The sequence below is a fragment of the Eulemur rufifrons genome, chromosome 7, assembly GCF_041146395.1.
Source record: "Eulemur rufifrons isolate Redbay chromosome 7, OSU_ERuf_1, whole genome shotgun sequence".
In the NCBI taxonomy this organism is placed as follows: domain Eukaryota; kingdom Metazoa; phylum Chordata; class Mammalia; order Primates; family Lemuridae; genus Eulemur; species Eulemur rufifrons.
Window position 1 is genome coordinate 145,917,242 of NC_090989.1, and position 15,526 is coordinate 145,932,767.

Genomic DNA, 15,526 nt, shown 5'->3' on the forward strand with positions numbered 1-15,526 from the left:
AGAGTTCCCCGACTGGCTGGCTAGCTTCAGGCCCGCCTTCTGAACGGGAAATAAGGTGAGAGCCAGCGCGGGGCGTCACTGCCACTCTGGATGCCCTGGAGGCACAGCCTCCCCAGCTTGGACCAAGAAGCCCCCAGCACCTGCAATCCTCTCCCGGCATCACTGCTAGCGCCCAGAGCCCGCCTTCCGGAAGGAGCGGCCCTCTCCCGGCAACGCGCCTTCCGGCTCCGCCCTTCTTCCGCTTGGCCTTCTTTGCCATTGGCGGACGACGGCCTATATAAGGACGTCATTTCCGGCCGCCTGTCCTTTCCGCGCTACCCAGAGAAGGGCCCATACGGCGTTGTTCTGGGTGAGTCCTCATTGGGGTCCCCCGCATCCCCCAAGACTGCCAGAATCCTGCGCACATGAGGGGTGCGGAGACTGGGGATGAAAGCCGGTCGGGCCAGATGTGTCTCAGTCTCGGCGCGCTCCGTCTCAGGCTGGCGGCCCACACGTGGCCGGGCTCGGGCCCGCAGGTTCCCACAGTGCCCGGGGGTGGGCGAAGGTGGCGCTCGAGCGGAGGCACGGGGCTGGGGTTCGGGGCTGGGAGGGTGGTGCAGAAAGCGGGCTAGCGCCCTCTGCTACCATCCTTTCGGGCCCCGACACGGCGGTGAGTCGAGGCCTAGGCGCTGATTGGCGTACAGGCAATCTGAACTGGTCAGGTTTTCCCATTCGCGCCCTGCTGATCAGGAGTTAAGGTTTTTGCTGGAGTTTTGAGGCCAACTAGTTGTGACATCACGGCGAAGTAATTCCGAAGCACCTACCTACAGTGTGCTTGGAAATACCTGAAACCAGTTCACATCTTTCCTACCTTTCCTCAGCTCGCGTAGCCTCAAACATGGCTGCTCCTTTCACATCTGGTTGTTAGCCTTGCTAATCCATTAACTACTCTTCAACTCTGTCTACCTTGAGAGGTGTTGACTTTCAGTTGACTTTTTATCTAATTGCATTAGCTGTGTTCTGCCGTCCACACCACTTTCCTCAGCAAGATTTGCTGCAATTCAGTAATATGGGGCCTTTGTTAACGTTCTGTTGTCTTACTCATCACTATTCTCTAAGCTTAATGCCTGATACTGTAGATGGTATAGTTCTCGGTTGCTTTTAAATACGAAGTTGGCGTTACTGGTTGTTAGAATGCGCCTTTATCCCACTTAACCACTGGAATGAAAAGAACTAGATTGTTAACTACTGTTTTCCAGATTCCCGTCGTAACTTAAAGGGAAACTTTCACAATGTCCGGAGCCCTTGACGTCCTGCAAATGAAGGAGGAGGATGTCCTCAAATTCCTTGCAGCAGGAACCCACTTAGGTGGCACCAACCTTGACTTCCAAATGGAACAGTACATCTACAAAAGGAAAAGTGATGGTCAGTCATTGCTTTAATTTTTTGTTATTCTATTCGTAATTACAATTTTTGACCCTGCTTTTCTGATGGGTAGTACTGAATGAGGTAATTTTATCTAACATCTCTACCTGCGAGGCCTCTCTGCTAAATGGTGAATGCAACGAGATCCCTAGATTGGAAACATGGTTTAAGACTAAGTGTGTTTTCTGACTGTTACCAGGAGGAAAGAGTTCTGGGCTCCAGTGAAAGAGTACAGGCAAGCCAAGTTATGGGGCTTGGATTGTGTCAAAGGTATGAGATGTGAGAATGAGGAAGCTCATTAGCCGAGTTCCTAATAACTTTACCTCTCATAGTGCTTTCTGTTTCATAGTTACTGACACGGGCTTATTGAACTGAATTCTGAGAGGAAAGTAGGGCAAAGGTTGGGAATAAACAGTTTGGCTTGGAAGGATTAAAGGAGAGAAGGTGAGTTGTGATGAGAGTGTGGGAGGCATGAAATTGGCTAAGGCACTGGTTTACCTTAGAGATTGAGCCACGGAAGGATTTAAGCCTGGAGTGGTGTGCTGTAGAGGAGTTTTTGAACGAATCTGGCATTGTTGCAGATGATAAAGGGGAGAGTGGCAAGAGGCCAGGAAGTGGATAAAAACTGGTAGGAACCCAGGGGGGTCTCATCAAGGGTTAGTACAGGGCAAGAGAAAGGAAAAGATGGACATTGCCTACTAAATGGAGGCTGCACACTATTAAAGCTCAGGGTGGAGGCCAGCCTTGGCCAGTGAACTTCTGAGTGTCGGAAGTGTGCTACATTAAAGGCAGGATATTCGCTAACACCAGTAGAGCTTGCCTCTATGACTGGAGTTTGATAGTACTCTCTGCCACATACACTCAACTGTTCAGAAGAATGTTCATTTGCACCACTAGGTCAAGTGTTTAACAAATCCTTCTGTCCTCACCTAGGCATCTACATCATAAATCTGAAGAGGACCTGGGAGAAGCTTCTTTTGGCAGCTCGTGCCATTGTTGCCATTGAAAACCCTGCTGATGTCAGTGTCATATCTTCCAGGAATACTGGCCAGGTTTGTGGAACAGTACTTAGTTTTTATAGAAATAAAGCTTATGGGCATTTTGGGATATATAGAAAAAGTATAACTGTTCAGGAATTGCCAATATTCAACATTTTCAATATACATACTTGCCATCTGACAGTGTTGAACTTTATATTTTCATTTTGTTCTGTATTGTGCCACTTCATACCTAGAGATGACCATATTAAAGTGGCTTATCCCATTTTTTGTAGTCAAAATTTTTATGTTGAAATACTGGGACAAAAATTTGCAGTCAGCTGCAAAAATTTTGAGAAAGGTTTTATTTTTCTATTGAGAAAACTAGTGATGTTCTTAATTTTACTCTGTTGCCTGGGATAGAGTGCAGTGGTGTCATTATAGCTTACTGCAACTTCAAGCTCCTGGGCTAAAGCAGTCCTTCCCTCTCAGCCTCCCAAAGTGCTAGGGTTACGGGCATTAGCCACCACACTCAGCCTCTTAAATTGATTTATAGGAGTTCTTTTTTTTTTTCTCCACCCCCCCCGCCTATTTATGGGAGTTCTAACAAGGGTTTCATTTACTCCCATGACTTGGATTTTGACAAATTTAAAAACTATGTGGGAAGACTGTCCTTTTTTATTTCAGTGTTAACAGCAAGATGGGTTCCCATGAGAGTCTTTTTGTGGGGGGTTGTGTCAAACCCTGTAGTTTTGTACAGGGTAGAAGGATGTTTAAATTATTGTAGAATGAACTGAGTGACCACTCTCATGCTTGCTTCAGCAATTTTTTATAGAGCATCTAGATTGGGCCAGGCAGTGTTGATAAGTGCTTGGTATAGCAGGAAAAACACTGTCTTCCTTTTCGAAGGGTTGCAGGGAATGATCTCACTTTAAGCGTTGAATTTGATGCTTTTATTTTTTTAGGAAGGGGTATTTGAGGGTTCTGACTAGATAGGCTGCTTTGTGTGATTACAGAACTGGGTGTCAGCACATGGAGAGTTCCTGTGAAACCATAGGAACTCTGGAGTACTGCTAACTCCTAATTTAATTCTTCAAAGCGAGCTGTGCTGAAGTTTGCTGCTGCCACTGGAGCCACTCCTATTGCTGGCCGCTTCACTCCTGGAACCTTCACTAACCAGATCCAGGCAGCATTCCGGGAGCCGCGTCTTCTGGTGGTTACTGACCCCAGGGCTGACCACCAGCCTCTCACAGAGGCATCTTATGTTAACCTGCCCACCATTGCTCTGTGTAACACAGATTCTCCTCTGCGTTATGTGGACATTGCCATCCCATGCAACAACAAGGTAATGGCTTTATGATCTAGAGTTTGCAAATGAGTGCTTTAGAAAAAATGGACATTCCTGTGCACATTGTTAGAGCTTGGAGTTGAGGCCACTGACTGGCCGATGAACTCACAAGTGTAGGTAGTGTGCTACATGAGGGGCAAGTTTTTCGCTAACACCACAAGGGTCTGTGGCCCGATGAGTGGAGTTTGATAGTAATCCTTGCTACAAGTATAATGTTAATGCATAACAGCTTTGAGAAGAGATGGAAACATTTGAAAATGGCCTGTGTTTTCTCCTGCCTTTCTCTATTTCCTGCTGTGCTTAGGCCTCTCAGGCATTACTTGGCTTTTCTGTTTTCAGACCAACTTGATGAATCCTGCTATAAGATTCTTAAAAGGTAGGTTGTGTGTGGTTCAAATTGGTCCATTTGTAACTGGCCTCAAAACCCTGGTTGCACATAGGAATCGCCCAAAGATTTTTTTTTTCTTTTTAAATGCCAGTGTTCAGGCACTGCTCCCAGGCATCCTTTAGTTGCATAGCATGATCATTTAGGTGCCATCTTACATTAACCACAGGTTTTTTCAGTGTCCGTGATTTCCAGTGTGCAAAGTTGAGAACTCCTGATTTATAGAACAATGTTTTTTGTTATAGCACTTTAAGATGTGTTTATACTTTTGGTATCAAGGGACCTAGGTGATGTGGGGGCAGGTGACACGAACAAGGAGGTGCTTGTTTAGGGTTGACTGTCACTTAAACCTGGCATTCTTGCAGGGAGCTCACTCTGTGGGTCTGATGTGGTGGATGCTGGCCCGTGAAGTTCTCCGCATGCGTGGCACCATCTCCCGTGAACATCCGTGGGAGGTCATGCCTGATCTCTACTTCTACAGAGATCCTGAAGAGGTAAGCTTCAACAAAGGCTTGTGGTCACATGAGCAAATTGGACACCGTGGTTTGTGCTTCTGGGAAGCAAAACTTGTTCCTATGAGGGAGTTTACTTGCTTGCTTGATTTATTTATTTATTAAATAACCAGATTGAAAAGGAAGAGCAGGCTGCTGCTGAGAAAGCTGTGACCAAAGAGGAATTTCAGGGTGAATGGACAGCTCCAGCTCCTGAGTTCACTGCTACTCAACCCGAGGTTGCAGACTGGTCTGAAGGCGTGCAGGTGCCCTCTGTGCCTATTCAGCAGTTCCCCACTGGTATGTATCCACACAGGTGCATCAAGCTGGTGTTTTGGAACTTGTAAGATTTACTCTAATGATCTCTGTGGCCATGACACCAGCAGTAAGAGATTTTTATCCAATGTGCTATAGCTGCAGATAGCTTGACAAGTTGAATTCAGGTGCCTTTAGAATGTGCTGGCATTGGTCTTTGATATATATTTGATGGAATGCCGTATGTATCTGATAGATTGCTGTCGGGAGTGGGGTGAGGAAAATGCTCCTTTGGGAACACAGCTGATGGCTGTTTTGGTATTTTCTTAACAGAAGACTGGAGCGCTCAGCCTGCCACAGAGGATTGGTCTGCAGCTCCCACTGCTCAGGCCACTGAATGGGTGGGAACAACCACTGAGTGGTCTTAAGTTCTTCCACAAACTCTTAAACAAGATGGAAATAAGGTTGACGGAAAATAAACAAGAGTTTCTAAAAATTGTGTCCTTATTTCAGTTGATTTTTTTATTCCAGATCAAAGTATTTGGGATTGCTTTTACATGTGTTGATACCAGCTTTACTTATAAAACACACTGTAGATAAAGTATATTGCTTTTTACTTGTGTAAAGAACATCTGTGTCCTAAAAGTGGATTTATTTCCACATACATAGGTGGTAGCCCCAGAAATATTGTTCCGAATCGCTGATAGTCTTGACTATTTTATTGCCATTGTATTGGTAAATTCTACAGAGCCCAGTTTTAGAGCAAATTGGTTTTCAGTAATATGCAGGTTTTTGGGGTTGAGGAGGCTGTTTAGGGGTCAAGGGGTAGGAAAACCCTGTCATTCCTGGCACTTTAAAATACATTGTGGAAAACTTAAATCACAGATGTGACTCCATCTGGCAACTGCTGACATCCCCACGACTGCCCTTCCTACCCAGGTCCCACACAAACCTACCTACCTCTCTAGCCTTGTGTCCTAGTGCCCAGTATCTCCAACCTAGAGGCCTTACTGTGTTCCTCTTGCCCCTTGGCTTTGGCTCATGCTTTGTGGCATTCCCACAACAGTTGGACAAACAGCATCTTTTTTCTGGAATTTGAGATTAGGGACAGATACTCAACCCTGGCAGTGTTCATTCATGTTTAGCATAGTGGAGGCCAGAATACCCTAGATCAGATTTCTCACAGATCCACTTCCTACTTAGGTTTAGCTTGTCCTGGGCCTTCCCTCTTCACTTTGTTTCCCTGAGAATTAGATCTGGTCCCCTGTGTCACCAGCTGCTAATGGATTCTGGCCTAGATCTGCACTCACCCCACTCTTACAGGACCTAGTAGCTGCCCCGGAGCTGCAGAGCCAGTCCCCTCAACGCTGTTACAGTCTGGAATAACTAGCCAATTCAACTTAGTTTTCTCTTTTGTCTAATGGTGCCCACCCTCTGTGGGTGGGGCAGCTCATAAGTGGTAATCTCTATGCCCCTGGGTCTTCAGCCTGCCACTGGCAACTTTCCTCCATTGGTGTTGGCAGCCATGAGTCTTAGGGACTGCTGTGGGCCTGTACCTAGTGTGAGGCCATTACTAAGGTGAGGTGGAAGCCCTCTTTCCCTTCATGCTCTGGCATTGCACTTGGTTTGTCCTGTGAGCCACACTTACCCATTTCCTTCCACACAGAAACAGGTTTTCCCAGAAATATTAGATTGCCTTCTTCAGCCTGATCCTAGAAATGCAGATTGCTGTGAATATTACATGCCTTAGGGCTACTTGTTCCATTGCAGCTTCCAACCCTTGATGAGTTCCTTAAGGGTTTGTTTTTCCATGCTTATAGAAACTCTGAATCCCACACAGAACTCTGTACAGAGTTTGTTCCTTTCTTTTATTTTTCCTCACTCTGTTGCCCGGGCTAGAGTGCCATGGCATCAGCCTAGCTCACAGCAACCTCAAACTCCTGGGGGCTCAGGCGATCCTCCTGAATAGCTCAGACTATGGACAGACATGCACCACCGTGCCCGGCTAATTATTTTTAATAGAGATGGGGTCTTGCTCTTGCTCAAGATGGTCTCAAACTCCTGACCTCAAGCAATCCTCCCACCTCGGCCTCCCAGAGTGCTAGGATTATAGGCATGAGCCACTGTGCCCAGCTGCCCCTTTCTTACCCCTTTGTAAGTACTTCAGGGACTCCTCATTTCATAAGACTCTGGAATAAACACAGTTTTCTAATACATCCCAAATACCAGGGCAAATCTGACTATCCCTACTGAAATTGGCCTATCACAGAAGCTGACACTTGGTGGCTACTACTAACTACTTAGTAGAAAAAATTGGTTAAGAATAAATCCGAGAGACTTAAAGAGTTGGAGAGGTAAATTCCATTTGGCTAGCCTGAGGCTCCCAGCGGGGTTAGAAGTGCCCCCTTCTTGTGTGTTAAGGGGCACCTCCCTTCACCCATGGCTGCATCACCTGCTTACTTGGGTGTTCAACTGAGTTCCCTCCTAGGTCAAAGCTGCAGGCTCACAAGGTGTTCTGAGAATGCATTGCTCTCCCTGAGGTGAGTTTGAGTGTGGTCTGGTGAGTTGGTGGGACTGGGTCTGGTCTGCACCATGGCCTGGCACCAAAGACACCCTCACATAACCAGGAGGCTGTGAGAGGACTCTGGCCGTTGCATCACCATTGCCATGATGTGCTGCATGGTGAGGAGTAGGAGTGTGGGCTTTGGAACTGGACACACGTGGGATGATGAAAGTGCCGCGTGGCCCATTCCTAGTATATGGCTCTGGGCAGGAGACCATGTCTCTGGCCCAAGTGGCCTCATTATCAAATGGGAATGATCATGGGGCCGTTGTCGTTCTGTGAGATTGTCGTGCACAGCAATTAGCCTGGGCCCGGGCATGTAGCAAATGCTCATCCTATGTATCACATTGTCATTAGTATTTAATTTAAAAATAATTTTTAATTGTAAAATACATCATACATGCAGATAATTATGAAAGAAATAGCCATACATTCTTGAAGGATAAGAATCTAGTTAAAACCTCTATAACTATGACACAGGTTGTGAAATGAAAAAGTGCCAGGACCAGAGAAAGCTGCTGTGTGCTCCTCCCTAGGTCAGAGAGCTCCTGCTCCTGTGATACCTTGGTTGACTTTATCATCGTCCTTTCTTCACTGTTCAAAACTGCTGCCTCTCAAAAATCCAGAGTCCATGCAGAGTCTGATCCTGGCCTCTTTATTTTTCTCCCTGCTCTCGGTCTGTCCCTGGGCCACTGCCACACTCTCCTGTTTACAAGAACTCTGTGGTATACGGTAGGACAATCCTCCCATCTTCCTTCTTTCCTCCAAGAGAGTCTTGGCCAATACTGATACTTTTGCATTGTCATATACATTTATAGCTGACTCCAGTGGGTTAGTCCAGTTCCACAATAAAGTCTGTTGGGATTGCATTGATTCTGTAAGTTAGAGCAATACTGACTGATTTACAATATTGAGTTTTTCAATCCATGAACAATCTGTATGTCTCCATTTTCTCATTTTTATGTCCCTTAATAAAATTTTATAATTTTTCCTGTAGAGGTTTTGCATATCCTTTGGTAAATTTATTCCTAGGTAATTGAGACATTTTAAATTGTATCCTTTTAAGAGACTACTATTAGGGATCCTACTGAAACAGCTCAACCCATATTCTAAATAACACAGTTATCAAGTGCTAAATATCACTGTCTTCATGGGGTTTCTGACCCAGCCTGAGCAATCCAGACCTTTTCTACAAAGCAGGGATGAAGTTGCTAAACTCCATCCATGAAAAACCTGCTTCAAACCTACATGCAAAACATTCTATTCATTTAATAGGTTAGGACTGGCTGCACTTCTAAAGATGCTAAGTTCAGCAGGCTTCACTTAGGAATAACCCCAGAATTACCTAGTCCTATTTTTGCAATCTCCAGTAAAGTAATAAGAACTCAGCATTCAACAAATATTAAGTATTCTAAGCATTGGGATAGAGCAGTAAGTGAAGACCAAGCTTGTGACTTTGGGCAGTTACATTTCTATTGCAGAGGAAACTAATACATAAACCATTTTCTGTGAGAACAGAAGTGAAGACAATGGAAACATGAAGAAAGCTTTTGTCTAAAACAAGAATCACAGGCATCAGGCTATAGAAACGGAAACAAAGGGATAGAATCACTCGAGAGAATCAAATGAGAGCCTTTGGAGAGAAGTCTCAGCCCAGCCTCACCAAGTGGAGCCTCATCAAGAGGTTCTGTTCCCATGAGGATTTGGGGCCTGTCCCAGAGGCCATGAGGTCTCCCGGAGTCCATGCTGTGTGAGGGGTGCACACCTCCACTGCCCAACCAATGGAAAATTCACATAAGTTTTCTCTCTTTTCCCCTATAGAAATTTTCGGAAATGAGTTAGGGACAAGGAAAAAGTAATAACCACACAGATATCTACCCCAGTTCTGCCTCCTGCTGCACTCTCCCTGAAAGACAATGGCCCAAGAAGCACTCTTTCCTCTCCATGGGTGGCTAGTTTAGCTCATATTGGTACAAAGAAGTGCCCATGATCATAGCCCCAATGTAAGGCCCTCTACTCCCTCCTCAACTATTGACCTCTGCATTTCTTCCCACCCAACACCCCTTCACAACCCAAGGAGTGTCTTTCATTTATGATTTGCAAAGTTGCAGCTTTCAGCATGGGAAAGTAGTCCTCCAGGTCATCATGGCAGTACAAGGACCCTGCAAAGGCTTGAAAGCCTGGAGAAATGAATGGGCTAGTTTGACATTTGCTTCAAAATCTCTCATAGAGTATTTCTTTTGGCATTAGTGTATATCATTTCCCATAGATACAATTCTGTTAAATTGTCTTTTTAAAACAATGTCTAATTATTAATATAAGTGAAAAATATGCTTTTGCAATTTAGAAGTAAAAAATATGATCACAATTTAAAACTCAATGAATAGTTTAAACAATGAGGATTTGTGAACTGGAAAAATATATGAATAAATTACTCATAAGAGGAATAGACCCAGGAGGATAAAAAATAGAAAAGAGAAGATATAGGGAGGGTAAAATGAGGGCGTCAAACAATCTAATTGGAGTTCCAGAAAAGAGGAGAGAGCGAATGGGGAAGATCAGTCTCAAATAGATTGGGCTGAGAATTTTCTGAAATTCTCATGAATCCACAAATTTAGGAATCCTAATGTGTACCAGGTAGGATAACTCTTAAAAAACCATCCTTATTTGCATTGTTGAGGAATCACAGGGATACCAAAAACAAAAGTGTTCTTGAAAGCAGCCAAAGAGAAAAAAGGACACCTGACTATTCCCCATCAACAGTGACAGCTAGAGGACAATAGAATGAGAAAAAAACAAAAAACAAACAAACAAACAAACAAAAACTGAATGGTCAACCCAGCTGTTGCTCAAGAATGAGAAAAATATAAAGATTTTTCCAAAAAGTAAAAACAAAGTTAGTATGGAAAAAGGAAAGTGAAGGCAGAAGAAATCTTTGGGCAGGAGTGCTGGCACACACCAATGAGCATCCTCCCTTCTTCCATAGTAGTGCCCCTGAGTTTTAACTGGGCACAGGATGGTGCCTCATGGTGGTAAACGTTTGGTCAGGTTTGGGAGCCTGCATTACTTTGTATGGTAGGCCAAAATTTGACCAAATCTGTGACATTAGGGAAATGGTAGGAAAGATCCAGAATGATGGTGTGACTCTTTCTTGGCTGCTTTAAGCACAGTCCTGTGAGACACAAGAACTCTAGGTAGATTTAGCCAGCCTGTAAGCAGAAATGGAAGGATGTAGAGTTGTGCTAATGTAGGCACTTTCTGTCTCTGGCCTGCTGTTTACTTAGCCAAACACTTCTGTACAACAACCTCAGGCAGTTATGAACTATGTATCTGAAGGGGCAGACTCTGAAGGAGATAACACTCTTGCACTTTAAAAAGGTAGCATGCAGTAAGGTGAGATTAAGGTAGGATTAAAGGTGTTGTTTTCCACTGCAAACCTACCATAAACAACAAAAAAATCTGGCAAAATCAGATTATGGTAATAAGGATTTGGAACAGGAAGTCTCCAACTAGCTGGTGGGAGTATGTATCGGTATAGTTTGGCATTATTTAGTAACATAAGCATCTGCGTTATTGCTCTTGGGGGTATACACCAAAGAAACTCATGCACATTTGCGCTAGGATATGTGGACAAGAACGCTAATTGACAAACCTAGAAATGGCCCAGGGTCTACAGTATAGTTGATAAACTGTTGTGTACTTATACCACAAAGTGTCAGGCAACAATGAAAATGAACAAAGGGCAGCTATACACAATGACATGTATAAATCTTACAGACACAACTTTGGGCAAAAGAAAGCATAACAGAAAATTATTCGTAATATCTGATTCCATTTGTAAAAGTTCAAAAACAGGAAAGATAAGCTATATTCTTTAGAGATGTATTCCTTAGTGGCAAACATTATACTGTACAATGTCTAACCCCAAAATATCTAATTTATGGGGTAAAAACCAAGCAAAATAAAATAAAAACATCCAACAAAAATATATACAAAGAGCATAGAGGTTACATGGACAATGAGGTGTTTCAAGGTCGTTGTTAATGAGAGCAGTGAAAACATCAACTTTGGGCCCGGTCGTTATGACAGGGATCCATTTGCTGTCTGTGGCAAATGTATCTTGCTCTTGCTCTGTAAACCTATCTTGTCCTTCCTCAATAAACTTTCACGCTCAATAAATAAATACATAAATAAATAAACAAAAAAAAATCAACTTTAGAACATAAATGTCTCTCATCCCACATGCCCATCTTACAACATGATATTGCCACTACTCCATGGGTGGAATCTGTGTCCCCTCCCTTTTAATCTGGGTGGAACTTTGCAACTCCCTCAACTAATAAGGTACAGTGGAAGTAATACTATGTGATTTCCAAAGATAAAGCATAAAAAATATCATCACCTTTTGTCTGGGTCACTTGGGACATTTGCTCTTGGAATTCAGCCATCATCTGGTGAGGAAGCCAAGAGTTGAGGAAAGGCCCACATGGACAAGAGCCAAAGTCCCCAGTCCCCAGCCCCAGCCCCAGCTCCAGCCCAGCTGAACTTCCAGCTGAACTCCCAGCTGACAGCCAGCACTGAGGTGCCAGCCAAGTAAGTGATCTGTATTGACAGTAGATTGTCCAGTCCCAGTTGGGGCCATCTCAGCTGGTGCCATGTGGAGCAGATACAAGTCATTTCTGTTAAATTCTGTGCATATCTGTGAGCAAAAGAAATTATTGTTGTTGTTTTAATCAACTTAGCTTTAACAGAGATTGTTACTGAACAGTAGATACCTGATACAATGGAAAAATTCTAGAGGCATTTTTCACTAAAGTCAGAAACAAGACGTGGATGCCCTATCACCACTACTTTATATCATGGCAATGAACTTATCAGGAAATGTAATCAGGCAAGAGTAACTAATTATAGACACACTACATAGCCAACTGAATGTTCCCCTTAGAATTTACCATAAGCATTTCTCCATGGTATTGTAGCTTTTGTAACTATTGTATATATTAGCTACATAATAAGCTGTTAAGGGGCTTCAAAATAGTGTATTTATCTATTTTACTATTTTTAATATTTTATAAAATTTTTACTGTAAAATTTCTGTCATTCTTGTGGTTAACTGAGTCAAATGGCAGGGGACATTTTAAGATGTTAAAAGGAAAACATTAAATTTTCCTAAATTGCATTTTTAGTAGCTACTAACAAGAGACAGCAGGTTTCAATTTATTATTACTCATTAATCTTCATGATAATTTATAATCCTTTAATTATTAATCTGATCACGAAAACTTGCATTTCAGTATTGTTTATTTGCAATTCAATCAGGCAAAGAGGCCTGTGCCTTCGGCATCCCACTCCGGGACAGGTGTCCTGGCGGGTGTCCTGGCGGGTGTCCTCACACGACTTCCCCACAGGTTTCAAGGGAGAAAAGAGCGAGTGTAGGCCTGGGACTACAGCATAAACTGTAACCATGACTACTGAAGTAGGCTCTGCGTCTGCAGTGAAAGAGGACTCTGAGCAGCGAGCAGATGATGTCACCAGAGAGCAACCTAAAGAAGCAGCAGAAAACCAGAAGAATCAGTCGTCTGATCTTAAGAAAGGTTCCCAGCCTTCTCCTGTAGCTAAAAGCCAAACTAGCGTACACCACCGGAACAGACATAGGAGCCAAATGTGAAAGGGGATATTTCTCCATTCATACTCCCATGGCTTAAGAAACTAAAGTCACAGACCTTATTAGTGGCCAAAGACGGAGGAGATAAAAAAGAGCCTACCCACGCTGTTGTGGAAGAACAGGTCTTAGATAAAGAGGAACCTTTTCTGGAAGAAGAGAGACAGGCCAAGGGTGACGTTGAAGAAGCGGCTCAGAGGAAGCAACTGGAGATTAAGGTTGAAGTCGAGGAAGAAAAACCTTCCGTGAGCAGAGCTGAGACACAGCCTGCTGGATTAGAAGTAAGGAGAGAGAAGAGGAGATGGTAAAGGAAATACAAGAAGACAAATCAGAGGGAGCAGCAGCAAAAAGAGAAACCAAGGAAGCACAGAACAATGAGCTAAAAGCAGAGAAGGCCTCTCAAAAAGCCACTGCGAAGACCAAAGTGATCCTCTTGGATGGCCCCAAATACAGCTGTGACCTGGAGAAACGTGCTAAGGGACAAGTGTTATTTGACAAAGTGTGTGAACACCTCGATTTCTTAGAGAAGGTTACTTTGGACTTATGTTTCAGGAAAACTCTAAGCAGGAAAAACTGGCTAGATCCTGCAAAAAAACCAAATAAATAAAGAGACAACTGTGAAATCTTCCCTGGCTTTCACTTTTAATGTGAAGTTTTATCCTTGTTATCCTTTTCAACTGACTGATGATATCACCAGATACTCGTGCCTTCAGCTCTGGCAGAACGTTGCCTCTGGTTGCCTGCCCTGCTCCATGTGGACTCATGCCTTCCTGGGAACCTACACACTGCAGAAGTTCTTGGTAGCATTGACCTTGGTAAATACTAGTTTGCCCCCACACAGACTAAAGAGCTGGAAGAGGAGGTGGCAGAGCTGTACAAAACCCACAGGGGCTTGTCTCCAGTGCAAGCTGATTATCGGTTCATCGACGATGCAAAGAGACTTCGCATGTATGGTGTTGACCTACATGATGCCAAGGGCTCGGAAGGTGTGGATTTCAAGCTGGGCGTGTGCAGACGGCCTCCTCATTTGCAAAGACGGGCTCACACTCCATCATTTGGCTTGGCCAAACATCTTTAAAATTTCCCATATGCTCAGTATCTTCTACATTAGATTTGGGCCTGCAGAGATGGAACAGTTTGAGAGAACTGTTAGATTCAAACTGCCAAACTACCAGGCAGCAAGAAGACTATGGAAAGCATTCATGGAGCATCACACTTTCTACAGGCTTTAACAGCCACCAAAGGCCAAGTTCCTGACCTTGGGGTCCAAATTCCACTACAGTGGCCTCCCCCAAGCACAGGCCCCTCCAGGCAAGCGCCCTCATAGATAGGCCAGCACCACACTTTGAGGGCGCTTATAGTAAACGGGTGTCCAGGAGTCTTAATGGAGCTCCAACTGGTGTTACGGACCAAAGTCTTATGAAGGATTGTCCTGTCTCTGCTGGGGAGATTTCAGCATATGGCACTGAAGTCGTCAGCACTGCTGTGGTATGAGATGGGGGTGGCAGGAGGGAAGTGAGAAGCCCAACTAAAGCCCCACATTTGCAACTCATTGAAGGAAAGCCACCAGCGGTAAAAACAGAGATAGTAACTATTTCTGATTCCTCACAAAGGATCGAAATCTCCATTAAGGAAGTCCCCATTATCCAAGCTGAGACCAAAACCATCACATTTGAGTCTACACAGATTGATGCCAAGGCTGATGGTGATTCAGGCACATTACCAACTGCACACACCATCACACCTGAGTCTGTGTCGCCAACGCCACCAAGGCACCACCAAGACTGGAAAAGGTGGCATGTGTGAGACAAGAATTCATCCTGGTCACAGGAGATGCAGTTATTGATCACGACCAGATAAAGAAGGTGCTGTCGGGGGAGGGGAAAAAAAAAAAAAAAAGAAGGTGCTGGCTTGAGAGATCAGAGAGACCAGAGAGCAGCACCCTGGCATAGTAATTAGAATTGTGGTGTTCACGAAAAAAACTTAAAGGAAGAAGAGGAAGACTAAAGTAAGAAGGCCTTTTTTTTTGAGACAGAGTCTCACTCTGTCACCTGGACTAGAATGCTGTGGTGTCAGCCTAGCTCACAGCAACCTCAAACTCCTGAGCTCAAGCGATCCTCCTGCCTTGGCCTCCCAGAGCACTAGGATTACAGGCGTGAGCCACCTCGCCCAGCCCAGAAAATCATTTTTAAAACAACATTCAACTTTGCGAACCTGAAGAATTGACCATTCTGAGTCTTAATGCCTCATCACTACTCTGGTGAATTTATGCTATGACCGGCAACAATGACCAGAAGCCTGAAGAATTAAAATGCCAACACCAAACCTCACCCTAACAGCTCTGGTCTATATTGTCCTCACCCATTAATATATTGTTTTGTTTTATAATCATTTTAATTATTATTAGTTCTTTCTCTTTTTTTAATTAAGGGGTTTTGTTT

General features: G+C 44.0%; 1 protein-coding gene, 2 non-coding genes and 1 pseudogene across 3 annotated transcripts; all 4 read left to right on the forward strand.

The window, feature by feature from the left end:
• Positions 1-298: 298 nt before the first annotated feature.
• RPSA (ribosomal protein SA) lies at positions 299-5,411 on the forward strand. Its single transcript, XM_069473475.1, has 7 exons — positions 299-349; positions 1,239-1,404; positions 2,338-2,456; positions 3,481-3,726; positions 4,480-4,608; positions 4,740-4,905; positions 5,194-5,411. Exons 2-7 carry the CDS (start codon positions 1,272-1,274, stop codon positions 5,286-5,288), a joined length of 888 nt encoding a protein of 295 aa, XP_069329576.1. The 5' UTR covers positions 299-349; positions 1,239-1,271; the 3' UTR covers positions 5,289-5,411.
• Positions 2,113-2,263, forward strand: LOC138388958 (small nucleolar RNA SNORA62/SNORA6 family). Its single transcript, XR_011234406.1, has one exon. It is a non-coding gene; the product is annotated as a small nucleolar RNA SNORA62/SNORA6 family (small nucleolar RNA).
• Positions 3,785-3,938, forward strand: LOC138388957 (small nucleolar RNA SNORA62/SNORA6 family). The gene has a single exon (XR_011234405.1). It is a non-coding gene; the product is annotated as a small nucleolar RNA SNORA62/SNORA6 family (small nucleolar RNA).
• Positions 5,412-12,887: 7,476 nt separating the features above from the next.
• On the forward strand, positions 12,888-15,037 carry LOC138385818 (band 4.1-like protein 2 pseudogene; annotated as a pseudogene).
• The last annotated feature ends 489 nt before the right edge of the window (positions 15,038-15,526 follow it).

What these genes read in the sequence shown, in the direction of transcription:
- RPSA (XM_069473475.1), top strand. Translation starts at nt 1,272, where the DNA reads ATGTCCGGAGCCCTTGACGTCCTGCAAATGAAGGAGGAGGATGTCCTC. An exon ending in CTTCCAGGAATACTGGCCAG is followed by an intron (nt 2,457 to 3,480) that starts GTTTGTGGAACA and finishes AATTCTTCAAAG; the next exon opens with CGAGCTGTGCTGAAGTTTGC. An exon ending in CCATCCCATGCAACAACAAG is followed by an intron (nt 3,727 to 4,479) that starts GTAATGGCTTTA and finishes GCATTCTTGCAG; the next exon opens with GGAGCTCACTCTGTGGGTCT.